At 37.8% G+C, this 22,154-nt stretch overlaps 2 protein-coding genes and 1 pseudogene across 2 annotated transcripts; 2 read left to right on the forward strand and 1 right to left on the reverse strand.

The window, feature by feature from the left end:
* Window positions 1-1,173: 1,173 nt before the first annotated feature.
* Window positions 1,174-9,491, forward strand: LOC106338644 (F-box/LRR-repeat protein 17-like; the record flags this gene model as incomplete). The annotated part of the gene is made up of 10 exons (XM_013777576.1): window positions 1,174-1,760; window positions 1,884-1,985; window positions 2,256-2,400; window positions 2,485-2,669; window positions 2,775-2,879; window positions 2,969-3,066; window positions 3,151-3,353; window positions 3,434-3,586; window positions 9,136-9,234; window positions 9,310-9,491. Coding segments are annotated over 10 exons (1,746 nt in total), but the record flags the coding sequence as incomplete, so codon positions are not given.
* A 1,652-nt stretch (window positions 9,492-11,143) lies between these two features.
* On the forward strand, window positions 11,144-13,420 carry LOC106338645 (annotated as a pseudogene).
* A 605-nt stretch (window positions 13,421-14,025) lies between these two features.
* Window positions 14,026-18,190, reverse strand: LOC106336865 (histone acetyltransferase GCN5). Its single transcript, XM_013775827.1, has 13 exons — window positions 17,630-18,190; window positions 17,483-17,547; window positions 17,324-17,404; window positions 17,133-17,225; window positions 16,669-16,837; window positions 16,065-16,108; window positions 15,727-15,826; window positions 15,543-15,611; window positions 15,384-15,435; window positions 14,996-15,114; window positions 14,813-14,906; window positions 14,415-14,556; window positions 14,026-14,330 (listed from the first exon to the last, which is right to left on the reverse strand). The coding sequence occupies exons 1-13, from the start codon at window positions 18,188-18,190 to the stop codon at window positions 14,267-14,269; spliced, it is 1,653 nt and encodes a 550-aa protein (XP_013631281.1). The 3' UTR covers window positions 14,026-14,266.
* Window positions 18,191-22,154: the final 3,964 nt, after the last annotated feature.

The following is a 22,154-nucleotide window of genomic DNA, read 5'->3' on the forward strand; positions in this document are numbered from 1 at the left end:
AGGATTTACTCTATAAATGAAGTAATCTTTTTTTTTGTTCAGTACGTATTATGAAGTAAGAAATGGAGTAGGATTAGAGCATTTTTACTCCATGGTTACTTTTTTAGAAAAAAAAATTGGAGTTTTACTCTAACAACATGTGAGGGAATCAGGCTCCCATTTCGATTAGCTTTAGGGGTGTTCAATCCGGATATCGTTTCGGTTCGGTTTTTTCGGTTTTTTGGTATTTCAGGTAGTTAAATATAACTACCATTGTAAATCCATATTTACTTCGGTTTGGTTCGGTTTATATACCGTCGGTTTTCGATTTATTCGATTTTATACCAAAACATAATTATTTAGTTTGGGATCATATTATATAAATTTTAGAGTCATATTGTCATCGCAGTCATTTATTAAAAAGATAATATATTTTCAAATAAAAGAAAAAAAAATAAAAACGCTTATACCTTCAGATGAATAATCAAATCTAGAATTAAAATCAAAGCTCGAAATTTTGAAAATAAAAATAAAAAACAAAAGAGAAGTATGAAATAAAAGTTTTTCCACTCTTCCATATTTAGTGTTCATCAAAGTCATGCTTCTTCGAGTGAAATTTTGTTCGTTTATAAATAAGAAAAAAGTTGTGAAGATTTTTTTCTAGTTATTATCCATCAAATTTATAAGCTTCACTTCAATTTAATCAATGCTAAAATAAACCAAAATGATTGAAAGAAGAAGATTAAGAAAATAAGAAGTCTCAGTTGAGATGAATTGTTATTTAATTATATTTTAAATGTTTTTCAAATTAGGATTCTTCATTAATATTAAAAAATATGGTTATAATTATTAACAAAAGAATAACTTATATAACAAATAGATTTTCATGTGACATTATAAAATATGTACATATTTACATGTTTATACTTTTGATCGGTTTTGTTCGGTTTATTCGGTTATAAACCAAACCATATCTAAATCCTACGGTTTTTATAAAATCATATCCATTCGATTTATATGGTATAACTATATACCAAAACCATACCATATTGTCTATTTCGATTCGGTTCGGTACGGTTCGGTTTTACCATTTTGGAGAGGCCTAGCTTTCAGTGTTGGTAAGCATTCGCGCGAAAACACCATTTTCATCTCCCGCCGCACCTTCCCTCCTTTTTTTTTTTGTAATTTACTTTTTCATCTCCTCCTCCCAAAATCTACTCCAAACCTCACATCTCCCCAACCTCCGCCCAAGCCGCGATCTCCGCCGCCCTTAAATCCCAGCGACTCCGAAAAAACCGCGGAAGCTACAGCTGCGGCCGATGCGGCCAGCCCAAGAAAGGCCACGTCTGCCACCTCCCTCCTCTCGACGTCCCCGCCACTCCGATCGCTCCAGAACCACTCACCTCCGTCTCCGCCGCCGCGTCCTCCTCCACTCGTCCCCCCGCGCCGCCGCCGCGTCAGCCTTTCACTCACCTGCGCCGCGCACTATCTTTCGACGATGATGAGGCTCGCGATTCTCTGGATCTGGATTTGGATGCGGATGTTGTTCAGCCGGGGAGGTTTCACGCGGTGGGACTATGGGAGGTGCTCAAGAGGCTGCCTCCTTCTGGGTTGCTGATGGCGGCTAGGGTTTGTAGAGGGTGGAGAGAGACCGCGGGGAAGATGTGGAAATCTGCGGAGGAGCTGAGGATTAGGGTTCCTAAGAGGGCTCAGATTGGTTACGTTGGATCGTTACTCCAAAAGTGTCCTGCACTCGTTAGACTCTCTCTTAAAATCGAGAGGTGATTCTTCTAAAAATGGATTTTATTTAAGACAATGATTGATTAAGACACAGATGTATTATTAATTTGTCTCTTTTTTTTTGTTTCTGATTGAATGTTTCTTGTCTGATTGTTTATCTGCAGTGAGTTCGACGCGACAACTCTGGCCTGCATTGCGTTTTCTTGTCCGAATCTGGAGGTCTTGGAGATTTCAACTTCTGCTGCAGCTGTTAATAGGATCTCTGGGTATATATTCCTGAAACCTCTGAGTAGTTTCATTAGGAGACAATGGTAACTATTTTGATATGAGAGACTGTGGATACATGCAATGAATGTACAGAGACTGTTTTCTCTGTTTGCTATAAATTCATATTTACTAAGCAGTCATTGCGCATATGATATATGCATCATAGACTTGGTTATAAATTGATTTATGGTTTTGATATATTTAAAACAGTTTGTTTTCTTTTTCTCTGGATTTGTTTTTGACTGTCCTGTTTTGTTGTGTGTGTGTAGGGATGAGCTGGGTCGCTTTGTTTCTAATAAACGTGGACTTAGAAGCCTTAGGATGGAAGGATGTTCCAGCTTAGGAGGAGTTGCCCTCACTTCAACAAGCCTCTCCACTCTTTGGCTTGCCGATCTTCATTCTCTCTCTAGGATGGTAATTTAGTTACCCTTTTTTGTCCCTCGTCCGAAGTTTTTGTTTATCTTAGACCATGAAAATTTTTTGTTCTACATTTGGCAGATCTTTAACTGTCCAAATCTGATAGAAATATCACTTGAATTTTCTCTCCACGAAGATGATTCAACTGATCTTGTAGCAATGATTGATGGTTTGGGAAGGACCTGCACTAGATTGCAGAACATTCACATAGCCTCTCTGAAGCTTTCACGCAGTTTTGTACTTGCTCTCACTGCTGTGAATTTCAGGTTTGGCCAACTTCTCTGTTTCAAGTCCTGGTTATGTTTGTAGAATTCATTGATAAAGCAGTAGTTCTTTAAAACTGATGATGTCAAGTTTCTATTTTTGTCCAGGGATTTGAGAATGCTCTCTCTAGTTCTTGGGATAGATATCACTGATGCATCTGTAGCCGCCATTTCCTCAACTTACACAAATCTCGAACTGCTTGATCTGAGTGGGTACGTTTTGTTCTTGTTCAGTATATACTATCTATATCTCTAAGTTCAGAATGTATGTTGAGACAAAAAAATTTGTTTGTTGGTTATAGTTCCAGCATTACTGATACTGGCCTTGGGATGATCTGCGATGCCTTACCTGATACACTCTCAAAATTACTTGTTGCTGCCTGTCCCAACATCACATCAAGTAAATTCTTGATCTTTAGTTTGCATATGCAATATATATAATTCTCAAATTCATTTGTTTATTCTACAATGAATATTCTCGCAGGTGGCATTCAGTTTGCTACTGCTCAACTACCTCTTCTTGAGCTAATGGATTGTGGCATGACTGTGTCTGATCCCACTTCAGATAATCCGACCATTGAAGAGAAGAGTTCGACTCCGCAAAAAGCATCAGGCTACAATCAGAAGATGTTTATTAAACTTAAACGGTTGAAGAAACTCAGTTTATGGGGAGGCTCCAGTTTGGACGTGAGATTCCTCATCGATGCTCTCCAAAAGAGTTCTGTCTCTAAATCCCACCTTCTAAGTGTTTTGGTATTTTGATGCAGGCTTTGTTCCTAAACTGTCCAGAGCTCAAGGACTTGAATTTGAACTTATGCAGCAATTTGCAGCCTGAGAGTTTGGTGCTCCAGTGTCCAAAGTTGGAACTTGTGTCCGCATCAGGATGTCAGAACCTATTAATAGGAGCTATCCGAAAACAGGTAATCCCTTTGACAGTAACAACTTGTATACGGTTTGTGGTTTTAGTTTTTTACACACTAAGTCAAAAGAAAGCCATTTGCAGTTAAATCTGATAAATTTTTGTTTGCTTTCCTGATTGGATTTTTTTTCGGTTTTAGGTCAGAAAACCTTCTAAAAGGATATAAATAATTATTTAACAATTATTCTAAGATTACATCTTTAAATCATATATGGCAAAAGTATGTAAAATGTAATAACTTTTAATTTGGTTTGGTTACACAATCAACTATGGTCTGCTTTTTGTTTCAAATTTTTGGATTTTAATAATAATAATAATAAAAAAGGGCGATTAGGTCATAGTTCGCCGGCGGCTTTGGCCTTACGCCTCCGCTGAAAATTCTTCACCTCCTTCCTTCTTGCAAATCTCCTTCTCTCGTTTCCTCCGATGGTCAAGAAGAAAAAACCGAAACGTGGGGTCCTTGCGTTTCCCCCGTCCTCTAAATTCACGAGGGTCGTGTTGGCCTCCTCTTCAGCAACCGCTGCTAAGGCCAAGGCTGCCTCTTGTGTAACTCCTCCAGATCCTTCGGGTTCTACGTCTACAGCGTCTCCCGACCCTGTGGAGGCTGCTCACTCTCCTATCGATGTTGTGAATGTTCAATCCCCAAGCATTGATTCTCCTCGTGGCAACACAGTCACCGTTGAAGGTTTATCCTCCGGATCTGACGCCTCTCCCGAGGATAAGAGCTCTCTTTCTCCTGGAACGGAGAAGCAAACTTCGATTCCAACTCTTGCTAAGTTGATCCAAAAATCGGGAAAACTAGAAGAGTTAGGAACTCCGTTTCAGCATATCTCTGGTGTACTCTTTGTGCTGATTCCGGACGATAATCTTGAAGAAGCAAAATTGGAATTTCAAGACTTCATATTTGCTCGTTTTCAAGGCGATATTCCTTCAAAAGGGAAAATCATAGGGGTTGTCAATGCCATTTGGGCGCGAGCAGGACCTCGTATATTTGTTCACCAGGTTGGACATGGATCCTTTCTCTTGAAAGTCACTAGCCCGAGAACGAGAGAGATTCTTCTTAGTCGCAGTGCGTGGATGATAGCAGGTAGTCCGATGTTCGTCACAGCTTGGTCGCCTGAGTTTGCTCCTGAGGATCCCCCGCTATCAACTGCAGTAGTTCCAGTTGAATTATGTGGTGTTCCCTATCTTCTCTTCAATCAGCAAAGTCTAAGTAGGCTCTCAACTGCTATTGGCAAGCCTCTCTCTCTGTTTCCGGAGACTGAAAGGAAAGAGAATTTCGAAGTTGCCAAAATTTGGGTCCAAGTGAGTCTCTTAGAGGAACTGCTCTCAAAGATCATTACAGGATTCTCCAATGGTCGTGAGGTGGAAATCATTGTCTCCTACCTCTGGCTACCACGTAAATGCGAAGCATGTGGCAAGTTTGGTCACACTAATCTGAGGACGAGCTGGAAACCGATAGTCCCTCCTGCTAAAGGCTCAGGCCGCCCTCCTCCTTCGCGTTCTCGTAGCAGAGAGCCAAAAGGTAGACGTAATTCCAGGAGCAGTAGAGTACGCTCAAGGGCCCTTGCGAGTTCTTCAAACACGGAGATAAACAGTAAAACCGATGTGGAGCAACATCAGGACTCGGGAACGACTGAACCTGCTCAAACAGTCCCCTCTGAAATGAACTCATAGGATCATGCTACTCTGGTGTTGAACTCTCAAGAGGATCCTCCCCTATCGGCCATGGCCTCTATAGATAAGCAACTTATTGAGGCCCCAGTTGAGATTATGGAGATTATGCCACATCCGACAGAGGATCAGGATCAGTCTCCTACTCTACAAACATGAAAGAGGGAGATTCTCCCACATACTAATGATGATCAGGGCCCTCCGCCTCCACCAACAGTTTCACTGGCGATTCGCCAAGCCTTTTCAACAACTATTGTTAATCATGACTCGGCTCAGGCCAATAATTCCACTGCTGGTGGGTCTCACGATCAGAGTCCTTTCTACCTGGTTTCCAACCGGAAGAGCAGCCGTAAGGCTGCTAGAGCCTAATCATCATATCATCATGTTTTTTGCGTGGAATGTAAGAGGACTTAATAGCATAAGACGCCACACTATGGTCAAAGAGTGGATTAGTAACCACATACTTCTTTTTGGAGCTTACCTAGAAAATCACATACAACTTTCTAATACAAGCAGGATATCTAATTTTCTTCCAGTAGGATGGAAGTTTTTTGAGAACTCGAGTTCACATGAGGCAGCGAGGATTGTTGTTGGCTGGCATCCTTCTGTGACTATGACGATTTATCAGTCCACTCCACAAGCTGTCACTTGTGGTATCTTTTTACTCTCGGAGAACATCAATCTGACGGTGACCTTCGTATATGCGTATAATCAAGTGGAGGACAAATTGCAGTTGTGGAATGATCTTGCTACCTTGAATGCTACAACACCGGTCGCTAACTATCCTTGGGCAGTGCTTGGTGATTTTAACCAAATATTGAGAGCTGAACACCACTCTGATCATCTCAGCCTCAATGTGGATGTTACGGGAATGGATGACTTCAACTTGGCTATCGAGGAAGCAAATCTTTTTGAGGCTCAATCTAAAGGTCTGCCTTATATTTGGTGGAATAATCATGATAATAACCTGCTCTCAAAGCGAATTGATCACGCCCTCATCAATCAGCATTGGGCAACAAAGTTTCCTGACTCTTTTTCGGAATTCCTTGAACCCTTGGAATCAGACCATGCTCCCTGCTTGATGCACGTACCATCTCTCCAAAGACGGGTAGTGAAGCCATTTAAAATTTTTCACCATATTATGGACCACCCGGACTACTTGGATGCTGTTAAGAATGCTTGGAACTGTGATCAAATCCAAGGAACAAATCAGTTTAAGCTTGCTCGATCCCTCAAGTTGCTGAAGCCGGTTTTGAGGAATCTTAATAAAACTCGCTTCAGTGGAATTACTCAACGAGTAAAAGAGCAGGCTGCAAAGGTTTCTGACCTACAGAGGCAACTGTTATCTCAGCCATCTGCTGCCACTGCCAGGTTAGAGCATGCAGAACAAAATGGCACGTTTTCATCAAAGCCGAGGAGAAGTTCTACCGTCAGAAGTCAAGGGTTCAATGGCATCATCTTGGGGACAGAGATACTACCTTAACTGGTATTTCCTCAGTCATGAATGAATTCAAGTTGTGGAGCGGGTTGGGAATAAATGCTGAAAAAAACAGAGGTTTTCTTTGGTGGCTATAGCGACATTGAGGCGACGGTCTTAGCAGATACATCTGGCTTCTCTCTTGGCTCCTTTCCAACTAGGTACCTTGGCCTTCCTCTAAACCCTGGAAGGATCTCAATGAACATTTTACAACCGTTTATTGATAAGATCACTACTAAGCTACACTCCTGGACTGTCAAATACCTCTCCTTTGCCGGGAAGGTTACAATGGTTGCATCAGTTATCTACGGTCTTGTCAACTTCTGGAGCTCGGTCTTTGTCCTGCCCAAAAGCTTCTATGCAATGATCGATTCCCTCTGCGCTGCTTTCCTGTGGAACAACACTACAACCTCAGCGAGAGGAGCCCGTGTTTCCTGGTCAGACCTATGCAGGCCGAAGGCTGAAGGTGGTCTAGGTATTCGCTTGCTGGAGGAATATCAAGAGGTGTTCAGACTGAAGCGAACATGGAACTATCTATCCAACAACAATTCCCTTTGGGTTGGATGGGTTAAAAACAATGTCTTCCACATGAGCAGTTTCTGGGTTATGGCTGACACTCCTCGCCTTTCCCCTGCAATAAGAAGCATGATTCAACTAAAGCCTCAGCTCACTAACTTGCTTCGATGTGTGCTAGGAAATGGTGAAACAGCCTCCTTCTGGTATGATTCATGGACCCCTCTTGGCCCCTTAATTGATCTGGTTGGACATGGCGGTAGAAGCACAATGAGGATCAGGGAGGACACTCGTGTATGTGAGGCAGTAAGAGATGGGGAATGGTATCTGCCTGGGGCACGGTCAGACGCTCGACAGCAGATGCAAATCATTCTGACTACCATTCAGCCCCCTGCTGCATCAGATGAGCCAGACAAATATCTCTGGATAAAATCAGATGGCTCATATGGGAATAAGTTCTCAACGCGAGTTACTTGGAAACATATCAGACAGCGAGCTGCACCTGTTTTCTGGTCTAAAGTTGTTTGGTTCAGGGAGTACATTCCGAGATATTCGTTTATGTTTTGGCTAGCCCTCCTAAGGCGCCTTCCTACAAAGGATCGAATGCGTCGTTGGGGAATGGAGGTATCAGAGACTTGTGTTCTCTGTTCTACTGGTATTGAAACTCATCACCATCTATTTTTCGAGTGTACCTACTCCTCCTCTGTTTGGCTTTACTTTGCTTCTCAAATCCGATCATTCCCTCCGATGGATTTGCACTCTGCGGCTGCATGGATTCTTAGCAACCAGCAACAAACAACCGCCCAGGCGGTAACCATTCTCAAGATTATCTACCAAGCATACATCTATCTCTTGTGGAAGAAGAGAAATGCAAGGATTTTCACGGGTATATCTACTTCAGCCGAAGGTCTCAAGTACAGCAATGACCGGTTAGTTCGCGCCCGACTCGTCCTCTCCAGCCACCCCAGCCGCTCCTGCCTCTCTTCTCCAGTTCTATTTCTCTTATATTAGGCTCCCCCTTAGGGGTGTTCAATCCGGATATCGGTTCGGTTTCGGTTCGGTTTTTTTCGGTTTTTCGGTATTTTGGTTAGTAAAATATAACTACCATTCTAAATCCATATTTACTTCGGTTCGGTTTATATACCAAAAAACATAGTTCTTTATTTTGGGATCATATTATATGAATTTTAGAGTCTTGTTGTCAACACATTCATTTATTAAAAAATATTATAAATTTAAATAAAAAAACAAAAATAAAAAATGTTTCTATCATCTAATAAAATAATCAAATAAAAAAAATATGGTAATAGTTATTAGCAAAAAAATTAACTTATGATTTTCATACGTTGTTATAAAATATATACATATTTACATGTTTCTATTTTTTTATCGGTTTTATTCGGTTTATTCGGTTTTATCGGTTATATACCGAACCATATCCAAATCCTACGGTTTTTTAAAAATCATATCCATTCGGTTTGTATGGTATATACCAAATCCAAACCATATTATCTATTTCGGTTTGGTTCGGTTTTGCCATATTGAACATCCCTACAGTCCCCCTTGAAGGGTTCCTGCTTGTATTGGGTTGTTGTTTCTTTCTCTTTTGTTGGAATAAGTTGCTTGCAACATTGTAATCTCTTTAAAAAAAACTGAAAAAGGTATAAATTTTAACATTTTACCAAAAAAAAAAAAAAATTGGATTTTTTGAGAATCATAAAAGTAGTGGATTTATTATGGCTTAAACATTTGGGCTACGATTCTATTTGGTTTGGTTCGATTTAGTTGTATGTCCACTCCTAGAAATGTGTTATGTTATAGTATAATCTCTTAAGCCACTTCCTGACCAGAGCCTGAATAAGCCTTTTATTATACTTGTTGGCTAGGTTTCTGAGAACTTTGCGGCCGGTGAAATCCATATGCCACTGAAACGCTTGGCTTATGCGTCGAAACGGATTCGGGCTCCACCTTCCTTGTACCAAGAGGTGAAATTTATTTCATTATATTTGTTTTATGAGATAAGAAAGTGTGAAATATAACTGAGTGTATAATGTATGCAGAGAAGAGAAGATGAGAATAAGAAGAAGAGAAGGAAGGTTGAGAGAGAAGTGTGCACCATTATACATTAATAATGAACTCTCGATCAATATTCAATAATACTCATCTTGGGCTTCGTTCTTCTACCAACTCTGTTTAAATGTACATCTGATTAGGTTGGGTACGTATGTTGTTTATTCCTATGGACAATTCTGCTAAATAAACTTTTTTTAAGTTTTGGTATAAAAATAGACTATAAAGAAGAAAATAACTAGAATGTTTCATTTAATAGGTAAAAATAAATAAATAAATAAATATATAAAAAAATTTATAGTTTTAGATTATATGTTTTTAAATTCGAACTTTTTTATAAATTTTTAAAATTTTTTTTTTTTTTTTAAATTTTATTTTATTTTATTTTTTCAAAAAAAAATTTCGTAATTCGAAAATACTTTTTGAAACTATTTTTAAAATTTTTATTTTAAAATTTTTAATATTTATTTTTTATTTTATAAAATTTTAAATCTCAATTCTCAAATCTTCATTCTTTAACTCTAAACCTTAAGGTTTGGATTAGTTAACTCTAGGGATATGAATGCATATTTACCGTTTTAATAAAATATTTTGGTCATTTTGATTCTTATAGTCTATATTTGTGACCAAAACTTTTTTAATGCTATCGTAGGGTATTTCTTTTATAAAATATGATTAAACTATAAAAAAAAAACTTCAGAAAGAAAAATGGTTTTTTGCGGCATCTACACATCTACGGTTCTTTCCAATCAACCCATTTATTTTGTCCAATTTGGTTGTAATCCTTGTCCGTTTGTTGGAAGTATGCTTATGGGCAAATGCAGCATTTCGATAAATTTATTCTATTAGGTCGGTTAATTATTAACTTAATTAAATCATCAAGCTAAAAAGGGGTAAGCAGCCGAATCATTGTTCGCATTAGGCGTGGGCATATTAACCGAAACCCAAGCCCGAACCGACCCGAAAAATTCAAACCAAAAACCGAACCGAAGTTAAAAAAATCCAGACCGAGTTTAGGATTGAATCAGTCCGGATATCCGTACCCGATCGATTATATCCGATACACGAACCAATTACCCGAAATACTCAAATATATATTACTAACCCTAAACTTACATCTTCCATTTTCATTCATCTTTCCATCTTCTCCTTCTTCAACATATATGTTAAGTATATGTATTAATCACTATACTTTGCGATTTTTATTTATGTTTGATTACAAAGTTTTGTGAATTTGTTTTGTCTTTATTCTTTACACAGACATGAACTTAGACATTCATGATTATCTAGGTTTGATTTATGTTTGATTTTAAAGTCTCTTTTATTTTGATTTATGAATAGATGAATTTTTTACTATTTTCTATTCAAGATAATAGAAATAGAAATTACACGAAGAAAAATAATACAAGCTTGTGTTACTCAACGTAATAACAAATAAAAAAAAATAAAAATCTTATATTAAGTTGTTTAATCTTTTAACTTCAACAGTAATATTTCTGGTCTCACATGGTCAAATCAATGAGACATGAAATTGTTTTTTATTATTTGTTACACAGTTCGGTTATACCCGAAATAACTTGAACCTAAACCTTAAAAACTCAAACTCCATTCGAAGTATAAAATAACCCGAACGGGTTCTGTACTTCTCCATCCGAAAACCCGAAAATTTGAAGTACCCGATCCGAACCCGAACGCGTATGCCTAGTTAGCACGAAGGATCCTAGTTAGTATATTTGAGTATTTCTTACTATAATAAGAAAAAGTAAAATCTTCCAATCAAAAGAGGTAACGTGTCAGTTAATAATATATCCGCTCCACGTAAGACAAGAGAGAGAGAGAGAAGAGAAAAAGAAATCAAATTGAGAGAGAGGCGATTGGGTAAGCGATGCATATCGTCTTCTCTATCGATGATCTGACCGACTCCTTCTGGCCAGCCACCCCTCCGGTGCCGTCACCGGAGCAGACCACGGTGGACGGGATGACTCGAAGCCAATCGGAGTGGGCTTTCCAGAGGCTTCTCAAGGAGAATTCCGGTTCCGATCAAACCAACGCGATCGATCGGTTATCTCCACCGGTTCAGTCTCTTTCGACCGTTGACGAAACCGGCGACGTTGTCGAGATTCAGAAGCCGCCGCGGAATCATCAAGGGAGCCGGAAACGTGCTCCGTCGTCTGATCCAGCTGGAGTCGATGCTGATCAGTACCATGCGATTCTTAAGAGCAAGCCCGATCTTGCCTGCGCCGCCGTGTACGTCTTTTAGAATCCATCTCTTGTGATACGTAAAGAAAAAGTTAGTATTGGGGTGTTGATTGATTTGGTTTGTAAGCAGGTGGGAACTGTGGAGCCTGAAGATTCAAGTGCCTCCTCATCTGTCAATCAAAACCAATCTCAACCTCCTCAAGGTTATCATTTTAGTTTTGGCTTTTGGTTCTTGCCCTTGCCCTTTCTCTGTATCTGTCTGTTCAGTGTCCATGTTAAAGAGTATCTTGAAAGCGAACATTTTCACGAGATTTGTTTGTGAATTTCAGTACAAAATGGTGACTTGGTTGATTAACTGATAATTCTTCCAAGTATATAACTCAGGCTTTGAGGGAATGAGAATCATCCTTTTGACACTTCATATTTGTTAGTGCATTCGACTGAATCTCTACATACGTTCCAATCCATTTGGTTTATAAACACGGATGAAATGTTCTTGGGGGGTTGTGATTAATAGGGTTCTTTTGCTTGGTTTGTTGCCTTTCTTTCTCTGCATATGTCTCTTCCAGTGTCCATGTTACGAGTACCTAGAAAGCAAACATTTTCACTCAAATTGTTTGTCAATTTGAGTAGAAAATGATGACTTTGTTGATTGACTGCTAACCCTTCCAAGTATATATAGTTTCAGACTTTGAGCGACTGTGAAAATCTAAGCATTTCGTGTACGCAAGTATGAGTTTATATGAGAATCATCATGTTGCCACTCTACGTTGCTAGTGCATTCATTTGACTCTCTACAAACTTTTCATTCCATTAACTTTACACTCATGGATAAAATGTTCTTCGGGTTGTAAATAATAGGGGTTGTTTTGACTATCTTAGGCTCCGTTGTGGCACAAACCTCACCCGGTGCTTCATCTGTTAGATCTGTGCCCTCAACAAGCATTCAAAAGAAGCTAGATGTTCCAGCCAGGCAAGCTACCAGTATTTCATCACGAGATGATTCTGATGACGATGATCTTGACGGAGACGCAGATAATGGAGATCCTACTGATGTTAAGCGTGCTAGGAGGTATCTTCTGATAATCATTCTGAATCTCAAAGTCGATATATATATATATATGGAGATACCAAAGCAGAGTCTATTCATAAACTTCTTCTTAAGGTTATCCTGATTCGCTATGTGGTAATTGCTCAGGATGCTCTCAAACCGAGAATCAGCAAGGCGGTCCAGGAGAAGAAAACAAGAACAAATGAATGAATTTGATACACAGGTTCTTGTTTTTTGTAATTGTTTCTCGGTCTCTTTCTTGCCATTCATTAATCTTATCTGTGGGGAAAAGTTTTTACATATCGTAGGTAGGGCAATTAAGAGGTGAGCATTCAACTTTACTTAGTCGTCTTAGTGACATGAATCATAAGTGTGATGCAGCTGCTGTCGACAACAGAATTCTAAGAGCTGATATCGAAACCTTGAGAACAAAGGTAATACATATATATATTCTTCTTGTGAGTTGTGACTCCATGAGTGTGACAACACCCGAGATTATGATCCTAACTAGGTTTATGGCATTGATATATAAACAAATCCTCGTGCAGGTTAAGATGGTAGAAGAAACGGTGAAAAGAGTAACAGGAGTGAACCCTTTGCATTGGGCAAGACCAAACATGGGAACACCATTGAACAACACACCAATCGATTCCTCTAGAATCCTACCGAACTCTAACCACATGTTGGAACCGGCAATCCCAAGTACTACTAATGCTGGTTTGGCATCAAACCAGAGAGTGGAGAGAGCGAATCTCTTGCTTGAACAGGTGAACCGTGAAGGCATGCAGAATCAGTTTGCTATTAATCCGAATCTGTATTAAACCCTGCCCCATTGGAACCACAAGCATTAAGTCATTGGTTAAGTCATTGGTTTTGCGATTTTTGAAAAACTCTTTTATCTTCCTATTTTTATTTGTAATTTACTGGGCGACTTCTAGGTACGTTGTTACTGTAAGGGTAATGTAACCCATTTATATATGATTGGAACTAATTGGAAGAATGTTAATTTTAACTGCCTGCTTTGTGGTAGTCCAAAGCTAAACGTTTTTAACGCAGCAGATGTTGAGATTGACAACACAAAAACAGAGTTGTAACAGTATTAAACAAAAGAAACACACACTAGTTGTGAAGACATCATATAACTTCCACGTTTGAACTTATTAAAGGTTTAGATGTGTGTAATTTACATGTATCTGGACTAGTTAGTGTCTACTAGAATTAGAGCGAGTCGGTAGCAATATAAACAACATAGGACTCTTGTTGTTGGTTTAAGCTCAGGTTTGTTTTGTAATTTGGCGATTATTTCTTGCTCATAATAACCTGAAATTTAAGGAAAACGGTGGTAGAGGGAAAGGTTACCTAACCAGAACAAATACCATATCATATATAGAGGACGATGAAGTGATATTCATGATTAAAAAGCAAAAATCAAATGATTGGATGCACGGACCTAATGGAAAACATGAGAAACGTGGCGTGAGTGGTCTCAGACTTGTTCAAACATACTCAAAGGGTCTAATCATGTTACTACTCCTAAACATATATTCATATGCAAATATACATCATACACGCTCCACGATCAAGTCGACCTAATAAATAATATATTACACTTGCTTTTTGAGATGAGATAAATATCTCAGTCCCAACGAGAGCATCTCAGAAATGTTAACACAATTAGCACAATATAGCTTCTACCTCTATTGAGATTTAGCACCGGACTGTAGAGCTGCTTGTACTTTGCTATGAAAGTGTGTTTCCAACCTTTTCAAGAGAAAACAACAGATTAAAATCACTTTCTTTTCATAATAGAGGAACTGAAAGGGAGAAATAAAGAGAAGTTAATACCTGGTTGCACATTTGTAGTAAATGGTATCTGGGGAGTTGTAAGTTCTACAATTGTTAAACATCCTCCTCGCATCAGCCACAAACATGTCAAGCGTCACGTAGTACTGTTCTGACTCTACTCTCTTCCCAATTGTCTTCAGATCTGTGTTCATACCAAAGTTTATAACATATTTGTACTTAAACGAGCAGTTACCTTATTAACAAATAATTTCAATCAAATCTATTTAAACTAACAGAACAAACAATAGGTCGTTCTCCTATATAAAGAAACCATCTTTTGATTAAGTTGCATTCATTCGTCAGCGATTAAATTTCTTTGTAGAGACTATAATGCTTTCAAGGAACAACAACAAACGGATAACAAAATAATTCAGTGTTCAACCCAACTGTATTCTTACCAATGGGATCTTTAATGATTTCATAGTAATCAGGAACATCGAGTGGATCAACTGGCTCTTTAAAAGGCCAAGCATCAGAATGGTCTTGCATTGTCTGTTGCCAGTTACTTCAGCTTGTCAAACTAAAGAGCATGTAACTGCAATAACGTATAAAGCATTTAAGTGAAGAAGACTTATAACAACCTTCAGAAGCACGCGAATAAGTGCGTTCAACTGCTTTTGCTTTGTTACACTATCTCCAGAACCACTGAATAATTTGTAACGCGTGTGCCCCCACTGATCTGGGGTCCAACCTGCGTCCCCTGTAAAATTTTTCAAAATTCTAGTATCAGCATACTAAACTATATTTACACACCGACCACATTGAATAAAACTCTTACAGATTAAAACCTTCGCATTTTTATTGCCAATTCAGGAAGCTATATTAACCCTAAGAAGCAAATTCAAGGGAGACAAATCTATTTTCTTAAAGCAAAATTTCAGTATTACATATTAACCCAAACTTCATAGCTAACCAATGCAGCCACTAGCACAAACTGCAGTAAGACCATGGAGTAGAATCATGACTTACTTAAGCCAGGAATATCCTCAACTCTGATCTTTTTAGGACTTCCACCTTCTTTCTGCAGAAATTATCACATTTATTATACTATTAGAAACATGTTTTTTTTCTTCTTTTGCTGTGACATGCAGTAATAGTAACAAAAGACACGCAACTTTTGATGTTTACCTTTTGAAATTCAGCTACTTGATACACATTCTGACAGTTCGATAACTCTCTTATCCTTTCATCAATTGCCTGGCATTATAAATAGCACAACGGGGATCAGAATCTGATGGACTTGAGGGTTTAATCACCAACTTGAAGGCTCAAGAAATGATTTCATCAGAGGTGAAGTATATTCATGGCTTACTTTTCTTTGCTGACGAATCATCTTTGACAAATTTGTATATGGAAGCTTTGGATCAATTTTGCATTCCATAAGGAGGCCACCATCATAGTCTTTAATGAACCTGGGAAAATACAAAGCTTTTTATTTGCAAGAGTAGGTTAAAAGATGTAGACAAGAATGTAAAGCCAAATTCTGGTTTCGGCATCTCTCTGATAAGCAATGATCAGCAAGGAAATAGAATGATTTTATTCTGAGGTTTGTTAGTTTAACTGAGACCACAAATATTCCATTCAGATATCAATCATAAAAAGCACAGATGTTGAGTACGGCAATGAGCAGTTTGAACATTGCTTACATACCCATGCCATACATCTTTCTCCAAGTAAATCTCTTTAGTAAAACCCTGCACAAGAAAAATAGACGGAACATATTAAATTAGTGAACAACTATAAGAAAAGGCGAAACTACAGAACTTTAGTGCCCCAGGGAGAGTAGACTAGATAGCAAAGAGTGGAAACATAATTTTTTAAAGAGAATACAAATGATAATAAATGTCTATCTAAACCAGATGTTAATAAAGACGAACTAAGACAGAAGCAGAGAAGTTGTTCTACCAAAAGGAACATTTTGTTAGTAGAAACCCTAAATCATCATATGATTGTGCACACAAAAATTAAGCATGCAAACAGTGGAAACATTGTTTTTGAAGAGATACGAATGAGAATAAATGTTTATCTAAAGCAGATGACAATAAAGACGAACTAAGACAAAAGATTTAGAGAAGTTGTTTTAACAACAGGAATATTTTGTAAATAGAACCCCTAATGAGAGTGTATACAGAGCGGCTCAGAGCTCTGGATGAGCTAACAAATACAACTAAACAACCAAATATTACAGGAAAATTAAAAAAAAACTGAAAAAGAGCAGAGTCAAATATTGCAGAGAATATGAAAATAGACCAACCTGCTTGACAAAATAACCAACAGCATTGTTGTCAGCATAAGTAAGAAAATGCGTCAATCCATCGACATTGCGTGCATGTTCTTTCAAGTGGTTCATCAATCTGGTACCGTAACCTTTAACTTGTTCATCTGCGGTGATTGCACAAAATGCTATTTCTCCAAACCTCTGACTGAATCCCCCAGTTAAAACAGTGAAGTTAATAAGCATGCCAAGACTGTAATGACGCTACTTATGAAATTATATATCTTCTTTATTATCAACAACACACATTATACATTTACAGAAGACTTGATTAGAAGAGCAACACACATTAAAAAATAAGAAACTACTAAGTCAATATACTACTTGCTTTCAGTCTTGAGTGAGGAGCGTATTGAATAGTTCCAAGGAATATCTTAACTAATAAGAGAATCATTGTTGTAACTGTAAGAATGTTGAGAATAGTAACGCGAAGTTGGCCTTACCTGTGATATGGACGATACGTGATACCACCAACAACATGAGTGATACCATTACCACCTGCCGGAGGTCTTACGACCATGACAGACTTATGTTTCCTGTGTAAACAGCATAAGTTGCAGATATCAGATTGCTTACAAGTTACAACAAGGAATAGCTCTTGCAAGAACTAAAGCAAAAGAAAACTTCTTTATACCTATCCATGAGAAGGCGAACAATGTACTCCTTTGGCATATTAGGTAGCTGTCTTGCAAATATGTTCTTCAACCCAATCAAGCTGGAACAAAATCATTCAGACAAAATCCTCTGAAATAGATTCTTAAATTTCTGTAAGGGATTGAGAGAAGGAAGATACCACATCATATGCTCATCAACGCAATCATTAGAGTAACATACAAACTTGAGCCGATTAGCTGCTTCCTAAACACAGATATGGCCAAAGTTAAAAAAAAAAACTTTACTATAAAACAATGATAAAAGCATAAAGTGATAAAAGCTACACCTCTCTTCTCAAAGCCTCTTCTCTTGCAATGTACGCCCCGCAGTTCTGTACATCATCATCCGTCGATATCTTAGCTGACTCATCCTTGGGCACAATCCCCGATACCGAGCTCACGCCAGCTGTCCCAGTCCCAGCCTCAAGCTTCACCGTCGAGATCTCCGTCTTAATCTTAGTGTTCCGACTCGAACCGTTGGCTCCTGAGCTTGGATCGAGCCTAGCGGCGGTGAATGTGCGGATCGAAGAGTCCTGATCAGGTTCGGGAGCGAAGTCTTCCTCGTCGTCGTCCACGACGGCGTCCTCTGATTCCTCGGGGTCTGACTCGGAATTGGCTCCCCGAGCGGAGATGCTCTCGAGGTCGTCGTTGGAGGAAGGAGGGAAGGAAGCGGAGGGAGGGGGGTGGTCTTCAGACGCGGCAGCGTTTGCTGCGGTTGTGGCGGCGAGTTTGCGTTTGTGGAGGGAAGATGAGACGGAGGCGGAGGCGGAGGCGGAGTGGGAAGGGGAGGGAGTTTGAGAGTTGCGAGAACGATTGGCTGCGTTGAGGTGTGAAGAGTGAGAGTCCATTGTAGCGTAGTAGCAGAGGAAATCGAGACGGTTAGGGTTTCTTTTGGGATTGGTGGTGAGAAGACGACGACGACGACGACGTCGAACGGAATATTTTTGTTAATATAAAGATGATGTTTTGGTTTAACCACTGGTAGACCGGTCGGTTAGTTATAAACCTTTGCAATTTTGCAATTACTTGGGGTTTTGATTATTATGATTGGTAGTGCACATGTGGTTGGTTAATTCTAAACGATTTAGCGACGTATATCATCATCATCAGTGATGTTATAGAATTATATCATACAGTGATATAATTCTAGATGAAATACAACTTTATTTATGTTAATGAATTCGTTTAACAATCACCTAGATGTTAAACATTAGGTTTTTGGCAGGCGGACCTGAGATTTTCGGAGCATTATTCAAAATAAAGATAAACTTAGTTTTGATAATAAAAACCAACACCGTAAAAACTATAGAACAAGAAAAAAAGAAGAACAATCTAAACATAATGTATCTTCAAAATACAGTACAATAGTTCTAAAAAAACACAACAACAGTTCTTTGATTCTGAAAAATAAATATTCCTGCTTTTTCAATTTGCCTTTGCACCTAAGATTACATATATTAACGAAAAATTTCACACATTTTGAATTTATAATTGCATCTAAAGACACATCTTGCATGTTACACACATTCTTTATATGTTTTGTCTATTCTACCTTTTTATTTAGTTGAGGATATATTTTTATTTTGTTTTAACTAAACAAAGTCATTTCCACCACGCATCATTTGTGTTTTCTCTCTCATGTTTCCAGTTTTAAAATAATTATCACCCATAAACTCCAAAAATCTATCTTTCTTTCCAATCTCATATTTATTTTTCTCAGATTTATCTCTTTTGATTTGATTTTTTAGCTGGTTGATCGTATTAAAAACCTGAGACCACTGAGCCTCTCGACAAAACGAAGCCGTAGCTTCTGCCACGCTTCAAACAGAGCTTGGACACGTCTATAAGTGTTGTGAGAAACTTCACTTAAATCACTTTTCTCCATTTTCGGATAGAATTTTGACTCGATCTCTTAGCTCGTTTATTTTATCAAAAATATGAAACCATAACCATGTTCCTCTCCACAAAACGAATCCATAGCCACCAACCACACCTCAAACAGAGCTCGGGCGTAGCTGTAATCACCATGAGAAGCTTCGTCAAAACCATGAGAAACATCGCCGGAATTGCTGGATTTGTTTATAATCTGGTTTACAATTTTGGAGATTAGCACAAATCAAAACCTATGGATTTGTCTTTGGAGAAGAGGAAAATGAAGAGGTGCTGGAGTAAAGAGAAGAAGAAAATGTTGGTTATAGATGGATGGATGATGCAAGTTGTGGATGGACGACTCGTGGATGGACAATACGTAAACGAGTCGTGGATAGATAATTTGTGGATAGATATGCAGAGAAAATGTAAACACATCCATATGTAAACGACAAACAGAAATTTATTCATAATTACATTAGCGACGTATGTTCGACTTATCCGTCCACAATAGTTGTGTCCACATAATTCGTTTTGAAAATCCAATTAATATCAAAACATATATAATATGGATCTCGAAATATAGAAGAAAAAAAGTTATAATTTATTTTGTACATTATATATTTATAATTATAAATTTTAATATGAAATAATGCGAAATAAAACATGTTGTGAGGAATAACTTTCTTTTTGTGAGAAACGAGTAGAAAAATTTATTATATTATAGGAGAGAGAGAAAAAACTTTTTTAATCCAACTCTCGGTTCCTTCCAACAGAATACTATTGATTCTATTTCTCTCAAGGATAATTTTGACAAACCAACTATTTGGCCCTACCAAAAAATATCTCACAAATGGGAAGTGTCTACTATTGATTCCATTTCTATGTAATCAACTCATTATTAACATTACATACCTGAAAAAGAAAAAAAAATTGGAAGTGGGGCCCCTGGGGGCCCATACAAATGTTTCGTGATATTTGGCACAAGCCCGGCTCTGTTGGCAGGTAAAGCCATAATTTGAGATTAGAATACAATAGACAGACCAAATGCATTGACAATGCATACAAAAAGGAAGGTAGATCGGAAGTTTATGCGGCTGTGACCAGTTTGTCGTCTGTCACACACCACTCTAATTCGATAATTTGGAAGCTATGTAACCTATGTATGATAATTTTTTAAAGAAAGCTAGATTTACGGTAAATATTTCTTCCGACTGTACGTTTATTTTACAAAATAATAGTTTGACGTAATAACTGAAATATAGGAATTGCGACCATTATAAGTTGGAGAGTCCTGGTTTATTATGGGGTGATTGGTTGGTCTTTATCTCTATACTTTAGCTTTATTTATTTTTAAATCACTAAATTTTACCAATCATGTTGTAGCTTTACTTTTAAAAATTAAAGTCTACATCAAGTTTTTATTTAGTTTTACCAATCATGCTTTAGCTTTATTTTTAAAGCTACAACAAAAAAAATAAAACAAAACTTTTTCTTATGTAGTTTAGGCAAAAACCCTACATCTTCTTTTTATAGGCTGTAGAATCTGCAAATGAAAAAAAAAATCTATAATATCAAATAAATTATATAATCATAATAAAAACTTTTATAAATATTTTAATTTTGAATTTGAGTGTTTTTAAATTATTAAGATATTTAAATAATATAAATATTATTTACATATCACATTTTAAATTACAATAAATTTTGATAATTTATTAAAAAATATTAATACAAATTATTTTAATTGATATAAAATAATAATTTTATATATACAACACATATTTCATATATTTTATTTTAAAATATCTGAGCTTACAGCTACAACCGATTTATCTACAGCTAATCATCTACAGCTAAATTTTTAAAGCCACAGTCGAACCAATCAGCACCTATATTCTTTTTTCTCTTTGTAATCATTTGTTTCAGACTATATGATTTTAGTTAAGTATGGACATTCTACCAGGACCCAAAAATATGTATTAAAATAAATGAAAATATATCTTCTTCATAATGAAAATGGTTACATAATGTATATATAGTCAACGATCTAAGCTAAAGGAGATTTAGACCATTGGTACAATCATGTATCTACATCTTAACCAACTATACCAGATATCTATATCACAATACACCCCCTCAAATCGATGAAATGGAAGATGGATTCGGAATGAAGAGAGTTAATATAAACATGCGGTTGAGGATGGAGTGAAATGATCTTGGATGAAGGGGCTTCGTCAAGATATCACCATGCTGGTTTGCGCTGGCTACGTGCATGAGCTTGATGAATCCATTCTTGACTTGATCTCTCACGGTATGACAATCTATTTCCACATGCTTGGTTCTCTCGTGGAAAATCGGATTAGTAGCAATGTGCATTGCATATTTTTTCACAGAAGAGTTTAGCACCTGTATGTATACCATGATATGAAGGCTAGTAAGAAGATGTTGAAGCCAAAGAAACTACCATGTAGCTTGAGCCATACTCCTATATTCAGCCTATGTACTTCTTCGACTTACAACGTCTTGTTTCTTGGAATTCCAAGTGATGAGAGAGTTCCCGAGATAAACACAATATCCCGATATAGAACGAACGCTATCAGGTCAAGTTGCCCAGTTATAGTCTACAAACACATTGAGGCAAACATCAGAGGTTGGCGAGTAGAACATACCTTGACCAGGGTTATTCTTTATGTATCTGAGAATACAATGTGCTGCAGTCAACTGAACATCGGTTGGAGCGGCCATAAACTGACTCAGATAATGCACCGAGAAGGTGATGTAAGGACGTGTGATCGTCAAATAAAGAAGCCGACCAACAAGAGCACGATACGGAGAAGGATCAAGCAGAGGCTGATCAGAATCCCTACTGAGTTTAACCAATGGATCCATAGGAACCAAAGCAGGCTTTGAAGCTAACAAACCAGTGTCTGCAAGAAGCTG

Source organism: Brassica oleracea, chromosome C4, assembly GCF_000695525.1.
Source record: "Brassica oleracea var. oleracea cultivar TO1000 chromosome C4, BOL, whole genome shotgun sequence".
NCBI classification, from domain to species: domain Eukaryota; kingdom Viridiplantae; phylum Streptophyta; class Magnoliopsida; order Brassicales; family Brassicaceae; genus Brassica; species Brassica oleracea.